Below are 20,684 nucleotides of genomic sequence, written 5' to 3'. Positions count from 1 at the left end.
AAGATGCATGTTATGTATTATCATGTTATGATGATGTTAACATCATCCCTGGCCTCTGCCCACTAGCTGCCAGTAACACCCCTGACCTGTAACAATGAAAAATGTCTCCAGATATTGCTAAGTGTTTTCTGGGGAAAGGGAGTGTGCTAAATCCCCCGCTTCCTGTAGAGAATCACTTTGTAGGAGGGGATGGACTTGTAGAGTTAATAAGCTGTTGCCAGTGCTATGCTAGCAGACTATAATGAATTGGGGAGAAAGGCAGGAAGGAGGGACAAGAAGGAAGAATCTGGGTTAGAATGTGGTAATTCTGTGAGGAAGATGAGGAAGAAAGTGGGGGCCGTCTCTTTCTGAGCCAAACCTGAGAATTAAAACAGATTCTTGTGCCGAGGATAATGAGGAGCAACTGTAGCCTGAAATTAATGCATATCTTTCATTCCTGGTTAGTCTAGAGGGCTGTTAGTTATGACTTGCCCTTTTCATCCCTCTTGGCACTAGTTTAGAGGATCCTGAAGCGGTGTTGGACAATTGTTCATCATTGTAAATGCTTACCATTAAGACTCAGTATTAATGTGATGTTTTATCATTCAGAATGTCCTGCTTTTTACCTGATAATTCTCCGTCCCGATGGTTCTATATCCAGGAAATCGGGTCCTATAAACAACCAGAAAGCCAGGCTTTGGGGAACGAAGGACTGAGTACCCTGTTCTTGCCCATCTTCTTCTCAGGTCCCTTTGGGGAGATTTTCTCTCCTGATGTGCCCATTCACAGTCTATTTAAAGATAAGTCAGGTTGTCTAGATGTGTTATCAGACATCTGCAAGTCCTTGGGTACACCATTAAGATATTTTGGAAAATCGTCTTTCTCATATAAAACACGTGAAATTTTTAGGCAAAATTGCAAAATCATCTTCCATATTTCCTTGTTTTCTGTCTCTCACAGCAACCCAATGTATCTCTCCCATGACTTTCATTTGGAGCTTAAATCCCAAGTAACCATTAACAAAGGTGCTATGCGATCGTCTCTGAAGATGTTTTCATTATTTGCGTGAATGGCGGATAAAAGTCTTTCCCATCCATTAGGCTTATAAACTAGGGTCAGGAGTCAGATTTTGTTCACCACCACCCAGCCCAGTTCCTAGAAGGGAACAGGAACTCAATAAATATGTGTCACAATAATTTATTTTCAGCAAGCCCTTTTAAAATCAAACCTTAAAGACACAAGGGGAAAAAAATGTTTCTTGATGATGTTTGAAACATTGTGACAGCAAGCCAGAGGTAGATTTTTGAACATGGAGGTCTGTTCCACTTCCCTTAAACATGCGGAAAGCTCTTTATTTTGCTTGAATATAAAGTTCCATTCAGTTCCTCTTACCACAACCAGATGTATCCACCTGCAGCTGGGGTCTGACCATATACTTTTCCAACTCGAAAAACCCTAGTGGCTTCTGCTAAATGTTGTAGGAACCTTTCAGCCTAGTAACCCTGCTACTTCCCTTTCTTCTCAGACTTTTGACACAGATGGCCTTACTGCTACTACCAAATATGCTTCCTGTTTTTCTGTCTACTTCATAGCTTAGGCTGTACCTCTTCTGGAAAGACCTGATACATTCTCTGCCTGTAGGACTGCTACCCATCCTCTGAAACACCCATCTCAAAAATCTCTGCTTCCAGGAAGCTTTTCCTGATTTGACCAACTGGATGTGATTGCTCTCTTTAAAACTTGTGTTTCTATCTTTTCCCCTTTTTTATGGCATTTGCAATACTTTGCCTTGTAAATATTTGTAATATGTATCTCCTCCTCCCAAACCCAAAGAATGAGGGTCCCCTGAGGTCAGGAATGTGTGTGTGTGTGTGTGTGATCTTTATGCTCCCATATTTCCCATCTAGTGTGTTTTGTGGGTAGTATATTTTTCAAATGAAAATATCTATTGCTATTTGTCAAATGGAAATATCTACTGATATTTTTCTGAATAAAAGAGAAGTGAATTGAATCAGAACAGACAAACCCATGTGCTGAAGGAAGGGAAACAGCTTATTTTCCTCCCTCTGATAGACGATTTAGGGTTTCATCTCAAGATGATTCATCAGTTTTGTAAAAATAAAATAAAGACCTCTAAGCATTTCCCCGAAATACAGTCTGTTTCTTATGTAACAATAGTGTATTGGTCCATTTTCACGCTGCTGAGAAAGACATAGCTGAGACTGGGTAATTTATAAAAAGAGGTTAAATGGAGTCACGGTTCCATGTGGCTGGGGAGGCCCCACAATCATGGTAAAGGTGAAAGGCATGTCTTACATGGTGGCAGGCAAGAGAGAATGAGAGCCAAGTGTAAGGGGAAACTTCTTATACAATTATCAGATCTCATGAGACTTATTCACTACCCTGAGAACAGTATGAGGGAAACCACCCCCATGATTCACTTATCTCCCACTGGGTCCCTCCCACAACATATGGGAATTCTGGGAGCTACAATTCAAGGTGAGATTTGGGTGGGGACACAGCCAAACCATATCAAATAGATTTTGACTGAAATAGGATTATCAGAATTTCAAGTTTGAAATACTGGCCTCTCAGAGAACATCTCAAGACAATGTCTGATTTTATTGAATTTTGCAAATGCTGGGTTTTACTTTTACTATAACATTACTGAATGATCCTAAGTTAGACAACAAAATGCCATTGTCTCTTGATTTCCAGGTCTATGAAATATTGATCTAGAATATATCTAGACCCTACACTTACGTATGACAGTGGCAGGAAAACCCACTTGATTATGTAGCATCATTTTGATTGGATATTAATATACTGGATGGAGTAGCTTTTGAATGCTTGGGAAAATTCTTTCATTTTTCTCAGGTAAACATTGGCTTTTTAAAAATAAAATTAGTTTGGCCATCTTTATGTCTGAACTTTATTATAAAGTACATGGAGTCAATTATCCCAGTTTTTCCTCTGGCCTCCTGCCTTTTGGCTAGTTTACCCCTGATTTCTGACTTCCTTGGTAGTGGTTCAGGAAAAATAAAAGAAATAAAATTCAAATAAGTCAATTTGCAGCTTGTGAACAGCTCTAGTAAAAGTTTAATAGAGAACAAATTATTGACCACAGTCTGTTCTCATAAGTATCTGTAGATTTCAAGTGTCTATTATTTCTATTGTCAGTTATTTCAAAGAGACAAATATTCTATTGCCCTAGGATAGAAACGTAGATTTAGCAGTGTTTTGCTTTCATGGTACAGTGGAAAATTGAATGTTGTAAGCACTTTGTGGGAATTTTTATGTATGCTGGTGCCTTAAAGTGTCCATTATGAATTTAAATCATATATAAAAAAGCATTCTTTCTGAATTAAAGATATGTACCTTTTTCTTCTATTTTAGGCAGCTCATGGCAGAAGGGGACATACAGGCCCACAGGTACAACGATTTTTCCCCTTAACTCCAAATGACAAATATTGCATCCAATCAAGGAGCTGGAATAAAGGCTCTGTAAAGTCTCTAAACTTCCCCTTTTGATGATATTGGTTGTGGAATAGAATGCTGGAAAAATTTTAGGTTAAGATTTTAAGAGTTCATATTTTAAAATGATGTGGGAACTTTGGTCAAAAACCGTAAAAAATAATGGCCAGAGATGTACTTAGTACAATTACTGTTAAATTTAACTTTGCTTGGATTTTAAGTACAAACTTGAATAACTTAGTAGATGACCTTTCTTTTATGTTTTCATTTAACTTTGGAATCTTACAATTATTTAAAAAAACCCATATAAGCCAAAATAATACAATAAAACTCTTGTACAAATTGGATAGTCTGAGTATTTTGATCAAAAAGTCAGTTAAATCAAAAACCATATCCCATTCTCATTGCGCATGTTGGTGATACATTATATGTGTTTCATGAAGCTGTAATATTTATGAAAGAGTGGTTGTGACTTACAATTTTGTAAAACACACATCCTCAGATTAAAAATACAATGAGGATAAATAATCCACTCTTAATGGCAACATGGTGAGACTCCAGAATGTTAAAGATATAAAACATCTTAAAAATTACCAGAGAGAAAAGATAGCTTTACTCATGAAAAGATTGACAAATTAGATTGCAGCAACTTCTGTTCAGCAATAATACATGCCAGAAAATAACAGAGTAATGTCCTGAAGGTACAGTGGAAAAATAATTGTTAACTTAGAATTTTATACCTAAACTACGAGTAGTGTAAAATAGACACTTTTAGACAAAGAGAGCTTACCATCCAGACATTATGCCTCCCTCCCACATACTTTATCTGTTTCTGCTTCTGTAACAAAATACCTTAAACTGGTAATTTATAAACAACGGAATTTTATTTCTTATAGTTCTAGAGGCTGGGAAGTCCAAGATCAAGACATGAGCAGGTTCAGTGTCTAGTGAGGGCTTGCTGTTCACTCCAGAAATGGTGCCTTCTTGCTGCATCCACACATGGCGGAGGGGCTGACAGCTACCTTGAGCCTCTTTATAAAGGCACTAATCTCATTCAAGAGGATGGAGCCCTCATGACCTAAACACCTCCTAAAGGCCCCACCTCTTAATACTATTACATGGAGGATTAATTTTCAACATATGCGTTTTGAAGAAATACACACATTCAGACTACAGCACATTTCAAGGTTGGACTTCAGCAAAAAGGAGAACCTACCCAGAAAAATGGCATGATATAAATGAAATGAAATTGGAGACAGAAGGTGTTAAATTTTTTTTCTGATTTCTAGGAAAAGTTATCTGTAAGTGCCATTTAATCACATCCAACTATATAACAACTGAAATATAAACTTAGGCTCTCCTAATAATTGCCTAAATTATAAACTTCTTGAATTATTTATGCTTTTTATAATTCTTGTCTGTGACAGAATTCAAGAACAATATGAAGAGGATACTCAACTTTTGTTCCCTAGATATTTAATTGATTTGAATATAAATATTAATATAATTATGTAAGATGCTTGAAGATTTTTGAAGAAAATGCGAACTAAATTTTGAGTGTTTTTAAGGTCACATGGCTAAGTTAGATATAATACAAATTGTATAGGAAAGGGGTGGGGACTGCATGTGTGCATGCATGCATATATATAAAGATGGAAAGGAAATATACCAGCATACTAGCTGTGGTTATCTCTGCTTGATGAGATTATAAGTTCTTATTTTCTTTGTATTTGCATTTATTTTTCACTTTTTTTTTTTTTTTTTTTGGAAAGATCCTTCCTTGACATTGTGACTGAAAAAATATTTATAAGCTTGCAGGTAAAGGAGACAAAATTTTCAGGAAACAGTGTTAACAGATTGATACTTTCTCACCACAGGGAATAGCAGGCATCCCAGGACCAGATGGACTTGAAGGCTCCCTGGGACTTAAGGGCCCTCAGGTACATATCAAGACCAATCAGGGTGTGAGAACATAAAGAAGAATCTGGGAATGGAAAAATCTGAGGACCTGATAGAAACCCTCAAATCCCCCTTGCAGAATTCCAGATGTTTAAAGTTTTCACGGTAATAAAGTAAGGAAACGACACAGTTTGAACTCATGCAGCACTTGGTCTGCTTTAAGTTTTGTCCCAGTCAAGAAGTGAAAAGTGAATGAGCAGACTAGGCAGTGGTCCCTGTGTACAGGGTTCAGGGTAAGTAGGATATTCCAGGGAGATCTTGAGCCAAGGAAAATGTTGAACCTCAGATCTGGGAATTGTGGTCAATTTAGCATAGTAATAGTTCAGTGTTACATATCTTGGTGCTCATGATGTAGAAAAATTGGCTTTATTCTTAGGAAAGAATTGCTCGAAAGACAGCTGGAGACATCAGCGGGGTGATCTGCAGTGCAGCACTCAGCCTGCGCTTGCCAGCTCGCTTCTCCAGGGAGCTACCTCCAGCACTTTTTCCTTTGCAAGGAACAAGCTATACTTGGCTCTTTACACTGATCACATGAGGGGTCGCATGAGGGGTCACATGAGGGGCCAGAGAGAGCAAAATTTAGCTAAAATGTTAAGATAAGGGAAAGGAGGTCCTAGCAAATACTGAGATGAAAGAAAGGCCAGACCACAAAAAAGTTAGAACTTTTTTTTTCCTCTCCAAATTTAGTTTTGAAAGCTTAAGGAATAAGTGTACTATTTGGCATAGGCAGGACGATCAATGGTTCTGCTCTTTTTCAAAGTTTTAATCCACATAGTTTAAAAAAGTAACTATTATATGTTGGCAGCTTGTTACATGGAAGTTGAGCAAAATATCCTTAAACATCAGAAGGGAAAGTTTGTTCACATTTTGCCAAGATTCAGAGCAGTGAACAGTCTTCCCCTTGGACCTTTATCTCTTCCTAGCTTGATTACTTTTCTTTGTTGTTGCTTTCCAGCTGAGGAAAGCTCACTGTTTTATTTTTATTTTTTTTACCTTCAAGCGAGAAATAGTTGCCACTGGGGTTGTGGGGAGGCATTTCAATAGATTGACTAGCTTTATTTCATGCTAAGGAAGTAATACTACAGCATCCCTTCTTCCATTTTATAGAAACTTACTTTTTCTTAATGGTGTAACTTAAAAGCAGAGGCAAAAACCAAACACAGCATGAAAGTTTCTCTGCATAACATATGAAAGCCACAGCTAATAGGCAGTATCACATTCCAAAAATAGAAATAGTCAGATTTCATCTTACCACTTACCATATCTTGTTTATGACCAGTCTTTAGTGTGGTGATTGAGTAGAAAACTTATTTAAATGTTCTGGTTTCAGATTTATATTTGTAAGGAATATTTTTCTTTTTAACAGAAGAAATGTAGGGAAATGTAGAAAGCAATATGGAAAAGCTCAACCATTCAGTATTTTTTCCAAGCCCCAGTCAGTTTGACTGCAAATCCTCAACTGCCTAAATTTCAGATTGGACATTCATATTCCTGCATGAATGAGAATGAGCTCCACAGGCCAGGATGGAAGGAAAGGCGTGATTGGAGCTCTCTTTCCCATTTCTGTCCATGTTACTTAGTATTTCTACTTGTAATATTCAATTTAGTATTCAATGTTCTCTTTCAGGCAAAAAATAATGCTTTAATTCTATGTACTTAGGGCCCAAGAGGAGAGGCTGGTGTGAAAGGAGAAAAAGGAGGTGTGGGAAGTAAAGGTCCCCAGGTATGTAATGAGATAAATGATTGCATCTGACTTTGATCTTGGCTTGATATGTCTTTGTGGTTTCTTTCATGCAGGTGGAGTTATTTACTGCTTGGGAACCAGGAAAGTGTATTAGGTTTGACTTCAGCTCAATGTGGTGGCCTCGTCACATCATGGTCCCTCTTGCAGAGCAGGCTATCACTATCAGACACAGAGGTAGAAAATCAAGCCCTCTTTGCCTCAGCTGCTCAGCTATGTAAATCAGGTCACATCACTCCCCTGATCTCAATCCTTGTGGGGTTTCCCATCCCCACCCCATCCCCAGAACACAGCCTACTTTAGTAGTCCTCAAACTGGCTAAATATGAGAATCTCCTGGGGGAATTACAGAACATTCCACCACCTAGAACCCTTCCCAGGACACTTAAATCAGAATCTCTGGCAATGAGGCCAGGGTAGCAGTAATTTAACTTCTCCCTAGGAGATCTTAATGTAGACTTAGGGTTAGGAATGACTGCTCTGCATTAGCACTGCTCCAGCTTCACAGTGCAGAAGAACCCCCTAGAGGAGATTGTTAAGTAGAGAACTTGTTAAAGTGCAGATTCTGAGTCAGCAGGTCTAGGGCAGGGCCTGAGATTCTGCACTTCTAGGGCACTCCCAGATGATGCTGATGCTGCTGGTCCGGACCACATTTTTAATAGAACGGCCCTGTGTGATCGGGCCCTCATCTACCTGCTATCAATATTATTTGTTTAGCTGTTTGCCTGTCTCTCCTTCTAGATTGCAAGTTCCATAAAGGATAGGACCTTGTTTTATTACGCTCTATTCCTGGAGTCCAGAATATCAGTACCTGGCACATAGTAGAGCTCAACACATATTTGAATATTGAATCAAACAAGAAATGAATGAATGAGACACACTTGGGAATTGTGTTCTCCACTAACACTAGGGTAAAAGGAGTCCATTGCTTGTGTGGATTAGTTTAACCAGGCAGTCCAATATGCAAGTGGTTGTGTTTATCACCAGAATGTCTAAGAAAATTTAAGAGGCTATTTGCATCAACTTGTATCTCATGACACTATTTTTTAATTATAACTTTTATTTTAGGTCTAGAGGTACACGTGCAGGTTTGTTATAGAGGCAAACTGCATGTCATGGGGGTTTGGCATACATATTATTTTGCCACCCAGATAATAAGCATAGTACCAAATTAAGTATTTTTTTCTGATCCTTTCCCATCCTTTACTTTCAAGTAGGCCCCAGTGCCTGTTGTTCCCCTCTTTGTGTCCATGTGTTCTTGTTGTTTAGCTCCCACTTATAAGTGAGAACATGTAGTATTTGTTTTTCTGTTCCTGTGGTAGTTTGCTTAGGATAATGGCCTCCAGCTTCATCTATGTTGCTGCAAAGGACATGATCTCGTTCTTTTTTATGGCTGTATAGTATTCCATGATGTATATTTACTACATTGTCTTTGTCCATTCTACTGTTGTTGGGCATTTAGGTTGATTCCATGTCTTTGCTATTGTGAATAGTGCTGCAATTAATGTACACATGCATGTGTCTTTATGGTAGAATGATTTATATTCTTTTGGGTAAATACCCAATAATGGGATTGCTGGGCTGAATGGTGATACTGTTTCAAATTCTTTGAGGTATCACCACACTGCTTTCCACAATGGCTGAACTAATGTACGGTTCCACCAGGAGTGTGTAAGTGTTCTATTTTCTCTACAACCTCACTAGCATCTGTTATTTCTTGACTTTTTAATAATAGCCATTCTGACTGTATCTCACTGTGGTTTTGATTTGAATTTCTCTAATGATCAGTGATTTTGAGCATTTTGTAATAATACAGAACTGTGTTTGATACTACAAAAAATATAAGTGTTTGTTGTGCTTCTTTCCCTGGGTTTCATGGGAGGACTGCAGGGCTCCTCTGACCTGTAGTGCAACACAGAAAGCGTTGACAGCCTGGGGGTGGGGGATGCCGCTGGATTAAAAAATGGGAATGAGGCCCCTCTGGTGAGGTCTGTGTCCATGAGGGTGAGAGGTGCGTTACAGGCATGGAGGCATCAGAAAGGGGAGGGTTGTATGGAGTGGGATTGAGCATATTTTCATATGCCTGCTGGCCATGTGTATGTCTTCTTTTGAAAATTGTTCATATCCTTTGCACACTTTTTAATGTGGTTGGTTTTTTTTGGCTTGTAAATTTGCTTAAGTTCCTTAAGATTCTAGATATCAGACATTTGTTGGATATGTAGTTTGCAAATATTTTCTCCCATTCTATATGTTGTCTGTTTACTCTGTTCATAATTTCTTTTGCTATGTAGAAGCTCTTTAGCTTAATTGGGTCTGTCAATTTTTGTTTGTGTTGCAATCGCTTTTGTCATCTTTCTCATGAAATCCTTGCCAAGTCCTATGTCCAGAATGGTGTTTCCTAGGTTATCCTCCAGGGATTTTATGCTTCTAGATTTTACATTTAAGTCTTTAATCCATCTTGAGTTGATTTTTGTATATGGTATAAGGAAGGGGCCTGGTTTCAATCTTCAGCATATGGCTAGCCAGTTCTCCCAGTACCATTTATTGAATAGGGAGTCTTTTCCTTGCTTGTTTTTGTTGGTTTTGTCAAAGATCAGATGGTTGTAGGTGTGTGGCTCTATTTCTGGGCTTTCTATTCTGTTCCATTGGTCTAGAGTCTGTTTTTATGCTAGTACCATGCTGTTTTGGTTACTGTAGCCTTATAATATAGTTTGAAGTCACATAAGGTGATGCTTCAAGCTTTGTTCTTTTTGCTTAGGATCATCTTGGCTATTCACATTCTTCTTTGGTTCTATATAATTTTAAAATAGTTTTTTTCTATTTCTGTGAAGAATGTCATTGGTAGTTTCATGGGAATAGCATTCAATCTGTAAACTGCTTTGGGCAGCATGGTCATTTTAACAGCATTGATTCTTCCTGTCCATGAGCACGGAATGTTTTCCCATTTGTGTCATCTCTGTTTTCTTTGAGCAGTGTTTTGTAATGCTCATTTTAGAGATCTTTCACCTTCCTAGTTAGCTATATTCCTTGGTATTTTTATTTGTACATTTTTGTGGCAATTGTGAATGGGATTGCATTCCTGATTTGGCTCTCGGCTTGTATGTTGTTGGTGTATAGGAATGCTACTGATTTGTGTATTTCAATTTTGTATCCTGGAACTTTGCTAAAGTTGTTTATCAGATCAAGTAGCTTTTGAGTAGAGACTATTGGGTTTTTTAGATATAAAATCTTGTCATTTGCAAACAAGGATAGTTTGACTTCCTCTCTTCATATTTGGATGCCTTATATCTCCTTCTCTTGACTGGTTGCTCTGGTCAGGACTTCCAGTACTATGTTGAATGGGAATGGTGCTAGAAGGCATCCCTATATTGTTCTGGTTTTCAAGGGGAAGGCTTCCAGCTTTTGCCCATTCAGTATGATGTTAGCTGTGGGTCATAGATGGCTGTTACTATTTTGATGTACATTCCCTCAATCCCTGGTTTGTTGAGGGTTTTTAACACGAAGGGATATTGAATTGTATCAAAAGCCTTTTCTCCATTTATTGAGATAATCAAGTAGTTTTTGTTTTTAGTTCTATTTACAGGATGAATCACATTTATTGATTTGTATATGTTGAACCAACCTTGCATCCCAGAGATAAGGCCTACTTGATTATGGTGAATTAGCTTTTTGATGTGCTACTGGATTCGCTTTGCTAGTATTTTGTTGATGATTTTTACATTTATGTTCAGCAAGAATATCAGCCTGAAGTTTTCTTTTTTTGTTGTCTCTGCCAGGTTTTGGTATCAGGATGATGCTGGCCTCATAGAATGAGTTAGGGAGAAGTTCCTCCACCTCAATTTTTAGGAATAGTTTTAGTAGGAATGGTATCAGCTCTTCTTTATACATCTGATAGAATTTGGCTTTAAATCTATCTGGTCCTGGATGTTTTTTCGTTGGTAGGCTTTTTATTATTGAGTCAGTGTTGGAGCTTGTTATTGGTCTTTTCAGGAATTCAGTTTCTTTGTGGTTCATTCTTGGGAGGTTGTGTCCAGGAATTTATCTATTTCTTCTGAATCTTTTAGTTTTTGTACATAGAAGTGTTCATAATAATCTCTGAGGGCTTTTTTTTTTTTTTTTTGTATTTCTGTGGGGTCAGTGGTAATGCCCCCTTTTTCATTTATCATTGTGTTTATTTGGATCTTCTCTCCTTTTTTTGGTATTAGTCTAGCTAACTAGTCTATCTTATTTTGGCAAAGAACAAATTCCTTGATTTGTTGTTCTTCTGTATGGTTTTCTGTATCTCGATTTCCTTCAGTTCAGCTCTGATTTTGGTTATTTCTTGTCTTCTGCTAGCTTTGGGGTTGGTTCTCTAGTTCCTCTGGTTGTGAAGATGGGTTGTGTTAATTTGAGATCTAATTTTTTGATTGGGCATTTATTGCTATGAACGTCCCTCTTAACACTGTCTTATCTGCGTCCCAGAGATCCTGGTATGCTGTATCTTTGTTCTTACTAGTTTCAAAGAATTTCTTGGTGTGTGCCTTAATTTCATTATTTGCCCAAAAATTTTCAGGAGCAGGTTGTTTAATTTCCATGTAATTGTATGATTTGGGGTGATTTTCTTAGCATTGATTTTTATTTTTATTTCAGTGTGGTCCAAGAGTGTGGTTGATATGATTTTTTTTAAATTTACTGAAGATTGTTTTATGTGTGATTGTGTGGTCAATTTTATGATATATACCATGTGGCAATGAGAAGAATGAATATTCTGTTGTTTTGGGGTGGAGAGTTCTGTATATGTCTGTTTAAATCAAGTGTTGAGTTCAAGTTCTAAATTTCTTTCTTAATTTTCTGCCTAGATGACCTGCCTAATACTGTCATGACACTGTTTTTAAGCATGTTAATTATTACTTGTGAAGTTGCTTCTTCAAAAAGCATAAAAACTTTAAAATGTCATGGTATAAATAACTTGATGAAAAGAACTATTTCGCACTCATATCCTTGAATCAATAAAAGCTTGCTGGTACCACAAATTGAAATTTTTAAAAGATGGAAATGCCAAGAAAAACATATATCATGTGATTATCTCATCTGTTGATATAAAATATGGAGATGTGAGTGGGTTGAAATCCAAAAGTCTTGCTATTTCTTTTGTTCTAGAATCCAAATTGCATCCACATGGCTGTGCAGAGCACGTCTGTGAATGAGTACCCTTTAATCTTGCTTTGGCAAGATTGGTCAAGGCCATAAATCATTCAGCCTCTTGGCATTGTCAGTTAGTCAGAAGGTACCACTTCTCTCTAGTCTACGTCTTCCAGTTTTCTGGCTGGCAAACATGGTTTTTCTTTCTGTGCTTGGCTTTCTTGAAATACCATTGTCAATACAGTGAAAATGCTATTTCAAAGATGTTTACAATTTTTTATGTTCAGGACGTGGATGAATGGGGTCACAACGTTGTTGAGTCCAAAAGAAAGCCACAGAGACTAACACAATCAGATATACAAGAGAGTATTATTCTTTACTGGTTCTATAAATCCCCTGCCATAAGTTTCATATTGTTTTACAGCACACAAGGACCAGCCACTGGAGTAGAATAACATGAGTGCTTTCTCATTTCAGGATTTGAAGTTTCTCTTAGGATATACATTTGGGAAAAGATGTGATTTCTGTTGACAATATTCTGAAGGCTTATTAACTGGCATTCTGTATAAATCACATGTGGGCTAATCCAGCCAAGTATGTGACTATGATACAAAAGAATACAGTCCATGGCACAATGAAAAGGAAGAAAGAACTTTGAAAGGAATAGTGTATTCTTCTGTACCTTCCTTCATTCCCCTTTTGGTTTACCTTAACGTCCTATTCTAATTTAATCAATATCTGAAAAAAAAATAAAAAAAAATGAAAAATCAGACACAAAAGTACAAATTTCAATTGAAGCTGTAATTATTTTTTGAATACTTATGCTTTCTTGGTGAATGAATCACTAGTGGCTTGTACAATATCAAGAAAGTTTGGGATGTTCAATGCAATTGGGAGTCCAGAGTAGAATTTCTCTTTTTGTCTTTACAAAGCATAGCATAGTGGTAAATGGTATACAGTCTGGAGCCAGACTGCCTAGGATTGATTCCTAACTTTGTGCCTTACTAGCTCTGTGACCTTGGGAAATTTATGTAACCACTTTGTGCTTCAGTTTTTTGCTGTAATAATAAGGATGGTAATAGTAGCTACCTCATTGGATTGTTGTGAAAATTAAAGCATTTAATATATATAGGTGCTTAGAAAATTGCCTGCAGTCATAAGCTGTATGTGTTTGTTATTACTACTATATTGTATCAATATACCCAATTTGACAACTTTCATCATTCTGTATAAGCTAAGTTTGGTGGTCCGTTAACCATTCCTTTTATTCATTTAACAAACATTTACTAAGTGCTGCTTGTGTGTTGGGCCCTATTCTAGGATACAAGAATGAATCAGGTATAGACTCCAGCCTCACGTATACCCAGTCTCATAAAGGAGGCTCATACAAACAAACAATTGCCACGTGATGTGCTGAATGTTAAAAGAGAATTATACTCAAAGTAGAATGATGTGGTAAAGGATGGAGTTAAACGAGATGCGTGTATTCGGTTTTGCTGAATGAGCAGGTGTTTTCCGGGTAACCACGGTAAAGGCAGGCATTCAGAAGGAGGACAGAACCAAGTTACACAGAGATATCAAGGTGAGTTTTGGGAACCACAAATGGCTCAATGTGGTTGGAGTGTAGAATGCACAGAGAAGTATTAGAAGTTAAGGTTAAGGACTAGTACTGTCAAGATTGACATCTCAGATGTTTTGGGGTTTTTTCTTGCATTAGCTCACCATTTAATGGCCTCTTGATTTTTGTTTTCTCAGACTTAGCTGATATCTAACTTTTAAAGAAGCTGAGCATTTGATCTCCTTGTTTCTTTCCACCTTGATATTTGTTCATTGTGAGTTTTCATACATTTCCCCCACACAAATAAAAAGAAGTGACAAGGATTCCTTTTAAGTGTGGGAAGACCCTGTACCTCTTCTACCTGCCCTGCCTTATCTAATCCAAAGTCAGGATGTCCTTGGCAGTGCCCCAACCATTAAACCTAAACTCCCAAGTGCAGTCTCTTCTGATAAGGTGCTAAGCACAATTTTCAAAAAATCATTAACCTCTAAACACTTCTTTCCTATCCTTGCTTAACACTAAAGCAGTTGTGGTTGCCAAGGGCTCTGTAACTAACTCAACATGAGAAAAAAGTGGGACAATCAAGTCCCACTTTTGGAGGTTTGATGTGGCCCCAGCCTTATGCATCAAGTTTGGAGAGCCACATTTTTTAGAACTCCAATCTGGACTAATGCATGGATGGTAAGAGTTTGGGAATCCTGTCCCACACAAGGGCCTCAGAGCAGCAGGCATAGTGACTGGGACTTGAGTCTTTAGAGTCAGATACAATTAGGTTCAATTCCCATCTAATCCTCTTAACTGAGCAATTTGGATGTGAATGCCTTGAGAAACTGTTTTTGATCAGTAAATGGGGTTAATAACAGGCATCTCACTGTGTTGTTGTAAGAATTAAAGACTGTATTTATTTACCACTCAGCACAGTGCCTTGCACAAAATGTGAATGCTCAATAAAAGGCAGCCATTACAACAAAGCCAAAGAAGATTTGATCTCTAGCTAATGCCCTTCCCCTTTAAATGCCCTAAACTTCTCTTAACCCTCCATAGTTATTCTTGATCTCAAGTCAAGTAAGCTCTTTCACTCTTTGATATCTTTCTGGGGGTGATAACTTTTTTTGTCATTCTTTTAGAATCCACCAGTGTGATTCCTTGTCTAACCAGCAGTATTTGAGCAGGTGATTTATCTGGGTAACCATTCACTGAGGCTTGAGCCCTATTCACCTAAGTCACAAACCTCACTTTGGTACTTTGCAAGATCCTGCATAGGAAACAGAATCAGGTTTTCTGATTCTCTAATGGCAAGGTCCTGTATGTGTCCAACCATCTACTCATCCAAGACTTTTTTTTTATTTTGAAAGTTCTTAAAACAGGATATCTCTCACTGTGCTTGTGTGTGTTTGAGGTAACTACACATGAAATAATCTCCCCAAATCATCCTCTGTCTCAGAATTCATGTCGGGATGAAGAATGGAGAGTAAACTTCTAGACAGATCTTCCAATTTATACCTTGCTTTTCAGGACAATTAGAATCTCTCTACTTCTTTGTACAGTGCATGAAAATTTCATATGGAAAACCAGCTAATTAAACACATTAGTTCATCTCTCTTGAGAATCTTTCCTGGGTAGATAAATGGATGGGTTGATGGGTCCTAGGTAGCCTATGATGCTCCAGAGATATGGATTAATAGGATGTGCCCATTAAAGAAGTATACAGTCTAGTCTCTAAGGAATAAGAGAGAGAAATACACTAACAATTACCTACAGAGTAGAGGAATCTGGAGGACAAGCATGAGACCCAACACAGCCAGTAAGTTTGGGTACTCTTCCTGAAACAGTGATGCTAAAAGTAGGATTTTTCAGAGGAGGGAGATTGTACCTCTCCTTGGAGGGAAAAAAATGGACCAGCTAAGGGAAAAATTTGCATGACTGTGGAGATGTAAGACAAACATTTGATGAATCACTTGCTTTGATGTGCCTGAACATAAAGCAATGGAAGTAGTCACAGAAAATGAGGCTCCAGAGACATGCAATTCCAACATTTTGAGGGATTTTGCATATTAAGAAGACCTTAAACTTTATTCTGAAAGATATTCAGAATTTCAGACAAAGCGGTAACATGAGCCTGACATTTTAAATCTCTCTCTAAAAACGGTGGAGAATGGATTAGAGGAAGACCTGGCTACAGCTAGGAGAGCCGAGAATTTAGGCAGGATGCAAAATGGGCCTGAAGGCAAGTAATGAGAATGGAAGAGGGAGGGGTACAGAAAGTAGACAGAGTCTATTGTGGGTTGTAGCTGAGGGGTTTTGAGAAGTGAGGTAGTGGAAGGGTCTAGGATGATTCTCAGGTTTCTGGCATGGGTCTCAATGGTAGTAAAGGGTGATACTATTCCTTTATGAAAAGAAAATGAGACTGGAAGCATGATTTAGGGTAAATATGATGGTTTTGAGAATCCATTTCTATTCAATAGGATGTCCAATGGGAATTTTATTTATTTTTTTAGACAGAGTCTCACTCTATCACCCAGACTGGAGTGCAGTGACACAATTATAGCTAACTGCAGTCTTGAACTTCTGGGATCAAGTGATCCTCCTGCCTCAGCCTCCCAAGTAGTTGGCATTACAGGTGTGTGCTACCATGCCTGGCTAATTCTTGGGCTTTGTTTTGGTTTTTGGCATAGAGTCTTGCTATGTTACTCAGCCTTTTAATACATGGCTCCGGTGTTCAGTTGAGTGGTTGGGACAGGAGAGCATGTATTTAGGAGTCATTGTGTAGAAGTGGTATGTGAATTCACAGGGGTGCCATTCAGGAAGAGGGGGTAAAGTTAGAGAGATAAGGTCAGAGGATGGAGTCCTGGGGCACACAGAATTTAAAAGGCAAATAGAACAAGGGGAGCCTTCAAAGGTTAATGAGAGGAGCCTAGAGAGGTACCAGGAAGACCATGGTAACTTGGTGTGACAGAAGTTAAGGGAAAAGTTTCAAAGAACACATGATCAAACTCAAAAAAGGTGAGAGCAAAAATATGTCAACTGGACTGAACATGAAAGTCAAAGGAGTTAGCTCCATGGAGTGGCGGCAGTGAAAGTTAGAAGGGACTGGGTTGAGAGCTATCTATGGAGGATGACAATAATGAGAATTTTCTTTAAAGATGAAAGAAGGGGGAGAGATAGGGTATTATGGAAAGATTATTATCTTTGTTAGTAACCAGTTTATTGTTCAACAATCCTTCCTATTAGGAAATTTTTTATGTCCAATGTATTGCTTTTTAAATTTTTTAAAAGATGAAAATATTAATGTTACTGTATTTTTGTTCTGAACGAAATAAATTTGCAAGTATCATGTTCATTACACAGAGGTTGGTTTATTTACTTTTAAATTACGACAACCATGACAAAAAAATTGTGCAAATGATTTCAGCTCACTGGGGTTGGGATTATTTACAAATACCTGTAAACAGTTTTACCAAAAGACTCTCTTACCATATGTTTAGCTATCCCAAAGGAAAAATCTGATTCCAAGTGTTCATAACAGAGGAAGGCAGTTGTGTCATCTCTGAATTGGTATTTTAAAATGTTAAGTCTAAAGTTGTTCCAATGAAATATGCTTTCTAGAATGTTGGAAGGACTTACTTCCATTATATCTAATATCTTTTCCATATAGATTGGTGTTATATTTATCATCTGTTTAAGTTTTGCTGTGTTCTTCAATAAGATCTTAAGACTTGCTTTCTTTAGGTTTTGCGTCTTTCTTGTTAAATTTATTCTAAGCATTTTACAGTTTTTTTCTTCTTTTGGTAAGTGGGAATTTGTTTACATTTATTTTTCTAACTTATCACTAGGAAAGAGAAAATTATTTCAGAATATTTATTTTATATTACCTAAACATATCTTATGAACACTGTTTTAGTAAAGTTTCTTGAGCTTTCTAATATACATATCATATGATTTTCCAGTAAAGATCATTTTGTCTTCCAAAAAATGTTTTCTACCAAAGCCAGTCCTTTCTATCAAAGGACAAGAAGGATTATAGTTCAAGGCAAATGTCATTTGGAATGGCTTCTTTAAGTGTTAAGCATTTTAACAACATCTGTTCTTAGAGCAAAACAACCTGAAATCACTTTGGAAGAGAAAACTCACAAGGAAGCACAATTCTTTAGACGACATCTGGCATGAATTACTTTATTAATTTTCTTTTATTTACTAGTCTTTATCTGATGGTGGCAATGCTTTTTTCAGAGCAAGAATCGATGCAACCATAACTCTTCTCTCATCTGTGGTTCATTTTCCTCTTATAAGACAAAGAAAGGATTTGAAGGAAAGTTGCTTTATGTTTTGCTATATTTGCAATCCCCTTGTTTTGTTTCAGGGACCTCCAGGACCCGGAGGAGAGGCAGGGAATCAAGGCCATTTGGGAAGCCAAGGAAATAAAGTAGGTCACATTCTTTATACTCACCAAAGTTGAGGTTTTCTGCTCAAGAGAACTCTTATATTAGCCAGAGCCCTTTCAACACAAACGAGGACACATTTTCTGGTCCCTAAACCCTGGCTTGATTCTTAGAGAGCCAGCAACCTCTAAGGACGTGGGTGTGGACCTGGATGAGATCAGGGATTCCAGCTCAGTGTAATTTCAGAGGGGAGGGATACACCCTGTTAGAGCTGAGGGATCTCAGGGAACAAGGGATATTCTGGGGCAGGCCTTCGTTTTTCTCTTCCAGTCTCTCTTAATTTCCTCCCGCCACCTCTTTTTTTTTTTCTTCCTTTCTTTCCTCTATTCGCACAAACTTTTGCTAAGACCAAAGGCCTTTAAGACCAAGGCACTATACTGAACATTCAGTTGGGCTGAAGAATCAGCTCCAGAAGAGACATCTTTGTTTTGGTCATTGATTGCACCTTCCATGCTTAGAACAGTGCTTGGCATGTAATATGTGCTTAGTAAATATTGAATAAATGAATTCGTGGGTGGCATAATATATATGACCTGAAACCAACCCCAAAGAATATTTTCATAACAATCTAGGATGTGAAATAGAGATAAGGGGCTAAAATGGAGGTTTAAATAGCATTATTAGAAGTATTGCTGGGATGGGAAAGGAGGCATCATAGAAAATACAGACTTTGAGTAGAACTTAGATGATAAAAATTTTGGCGAGCAGAGAAGGGAATGGGGGGACTGTAATGAGAAAAAAACATGTGAAGGAAGGCACAAGGTTGGAAAATCCTGAAAGAGGAGGTACCTGGGCATGAAAAATGATCCTGTCTGGCAGGACAAAAACAACAAGAAAGTCTGTGGTGAATTTATTCAGTGGCCAGCACAGTATTATCTAAAACTTGTGAATGGAGTGGATGAACACAACCAGACTTTTGGAAGATTTTAAATAGGCAATTCAGTGTAGAAATATTATGAAGCCTAGGCTGTGCATGGTGGCTCACCCCTGTAATCCCAGCACTTTAGGAAGCTGAGCCAGGTAGATCACTTGAGGTCAGGAGTTCCAGACCAGCCTAGCCAACATGGTGAAACCCCGTCTCTACTAAAAATACAAAAATGAGCCAAGTGTGGTGGTACATGCCTGTAATCCCAGCTACTCAGGAGGCTAAGGCAGGGAGAATTGCTTGAACCCAGGAGGTGGAGGTTGTAATGAGTCAAGATATTGCCACTGCACTCCAGCCTGGGTGACAGAGCAAGACTCCATCTCAAATAAATATTATGAAGCCTGAGAGATTGAAAGCTAGGAGAACAGTTGGTACACTCTTATAGTCTCCAAGGCAAATAGTGATTAGGTGACTTAACAGGGTGAGGACTTAACTTGTGATGATTCCTTAGAACTCTTCCAATAGGGGACTGAGGCAGAGAGGAGTGGGCTAGATGACTTGGATGCTTCGTGTATGAGGGGTAACCCTATCACAGACATAGGAAAGTCATTAGGAAGAGTGGGTTTAAGAGGAAAGAAAATCACTTGGGGGGATAACGGAAAGGGTTTAGGTATGGTTGAATATGTAAATTTCAGAGTCATTTGGATTAAAAATAACTCTTGGTGATGCCCCTTTGTAAGAAGTCCAAGAGGAAACAAGACAATTATTAGGAAGGAAGGAAAATCAACAAAAAAGCACACTAGATTTTGAGTAGAGTTCAAGAAAGGAGGTGAAGAGTATCAACTGGTGAAGAAAAGTTAAAGAGGGGAGGAGTGGAGAGGCCATGATATCTGGTGGCTAAGACATTCTAAAGAACAATTTCAAAAGTGTAGCAATTGAGAGGAGAGAAAGGGAGACAGACTGCAAAGGACCAAGAAATGTGTGAGGAGAAAATGGATTAAAATCTGTCAACTACTCTTTGGAAAACCTAGGCCTTTAAGGGGAAGAGGAAGACTACTTATACTGGCAAGGTCTAGGAAAGGTTGACGTGGAATATTGGTTTGTTTTTAATGACAGGAGAGACCAGCATGTTTATGATCAGAGGAGAAAGCCAGGGAGAAAAGAGGAGATTGAAAATGTAGGAAAGAGTAGACAGAGTAGATGATTAACAGAGAAATTTGGCAAAGAGGATGAGCTTGAGGACATAAGAAAAGGGGTTAACTTTGTACTGAAGAATTGTTCAAGGCTGATATGATGGAGTCCAGCAGTTGACTGTTGCAGAGACAGTTAATTGGACGATGTAACAAGATAAGTGGATGACAAGAACAATCAACTGCAAAAGGAAGGGACTGCTATGGCATGTAGTGTAGCAATATATGGCGTGTAATCAGGAAATCAAAGTTTGGAACAAAGACAATGCTGCCTTCTTGCTCCTGAAGAAGGCTCTAGGGGAAGTGGTGTCACTGGTAAAAATAAAGTTTCTCTTACCAGGGGTAGACATAGATAAAGG

At 38.1% G+C, this 20,684-nt stretch overlaps 1 protein-coding gene across 3 annotated transcripts in view; it reads left to right on the top strand.

Moving 5' to 3' along the window:
* COL6A6 (collagen type VI alpha 6 chain) overlaps window positions 1-20,684 on the top strand; it is a 155,288-nt gene that overhangs the window by 86,034 nt on the left and 48,570 nt on the right. For all 3 annotated transcript variants that reach the window (XM_009201735.4, XM_009201736.4, XM_009201738.4), the window contains 4 exons: window positions 3,376-3,411; window positions 5,331-5,393; window positions 7,073-7,135; window positions 18,192-18,254. In XM_009201735.4, coding sequence (XP_009199999.2) covers window positions 3,376-3,411; window positions 5,331-5,393; window positions 7,073-7,135; window positions 18,192-18,254 — 225 coding nt within the window. The remainder of the gene's footprint in view (window positions 1-3,375; window positions 3,412-5,330; window positions 5,394-7,072; window positions 7,136-18,191; window positions 18,255-20,684) is intronic.

Source organism: Papio anubis, chromosome 2 (genome assembly GCF_008728515.1).
Source record: "Papio anubis isolate 15944 chromosome 2, Panubis1.0, whole genome shotgun sequence".
In the NCBI taxonomy this organism is placed as follows: Eukaryota; Metazoa; Chordata; class Mammalia; order Primates; family Cercopithecidae; genus Papio; species Papio anubis.
This window is presented reverse-complemented; position numbering and strand designations above follow the sequence as displayed.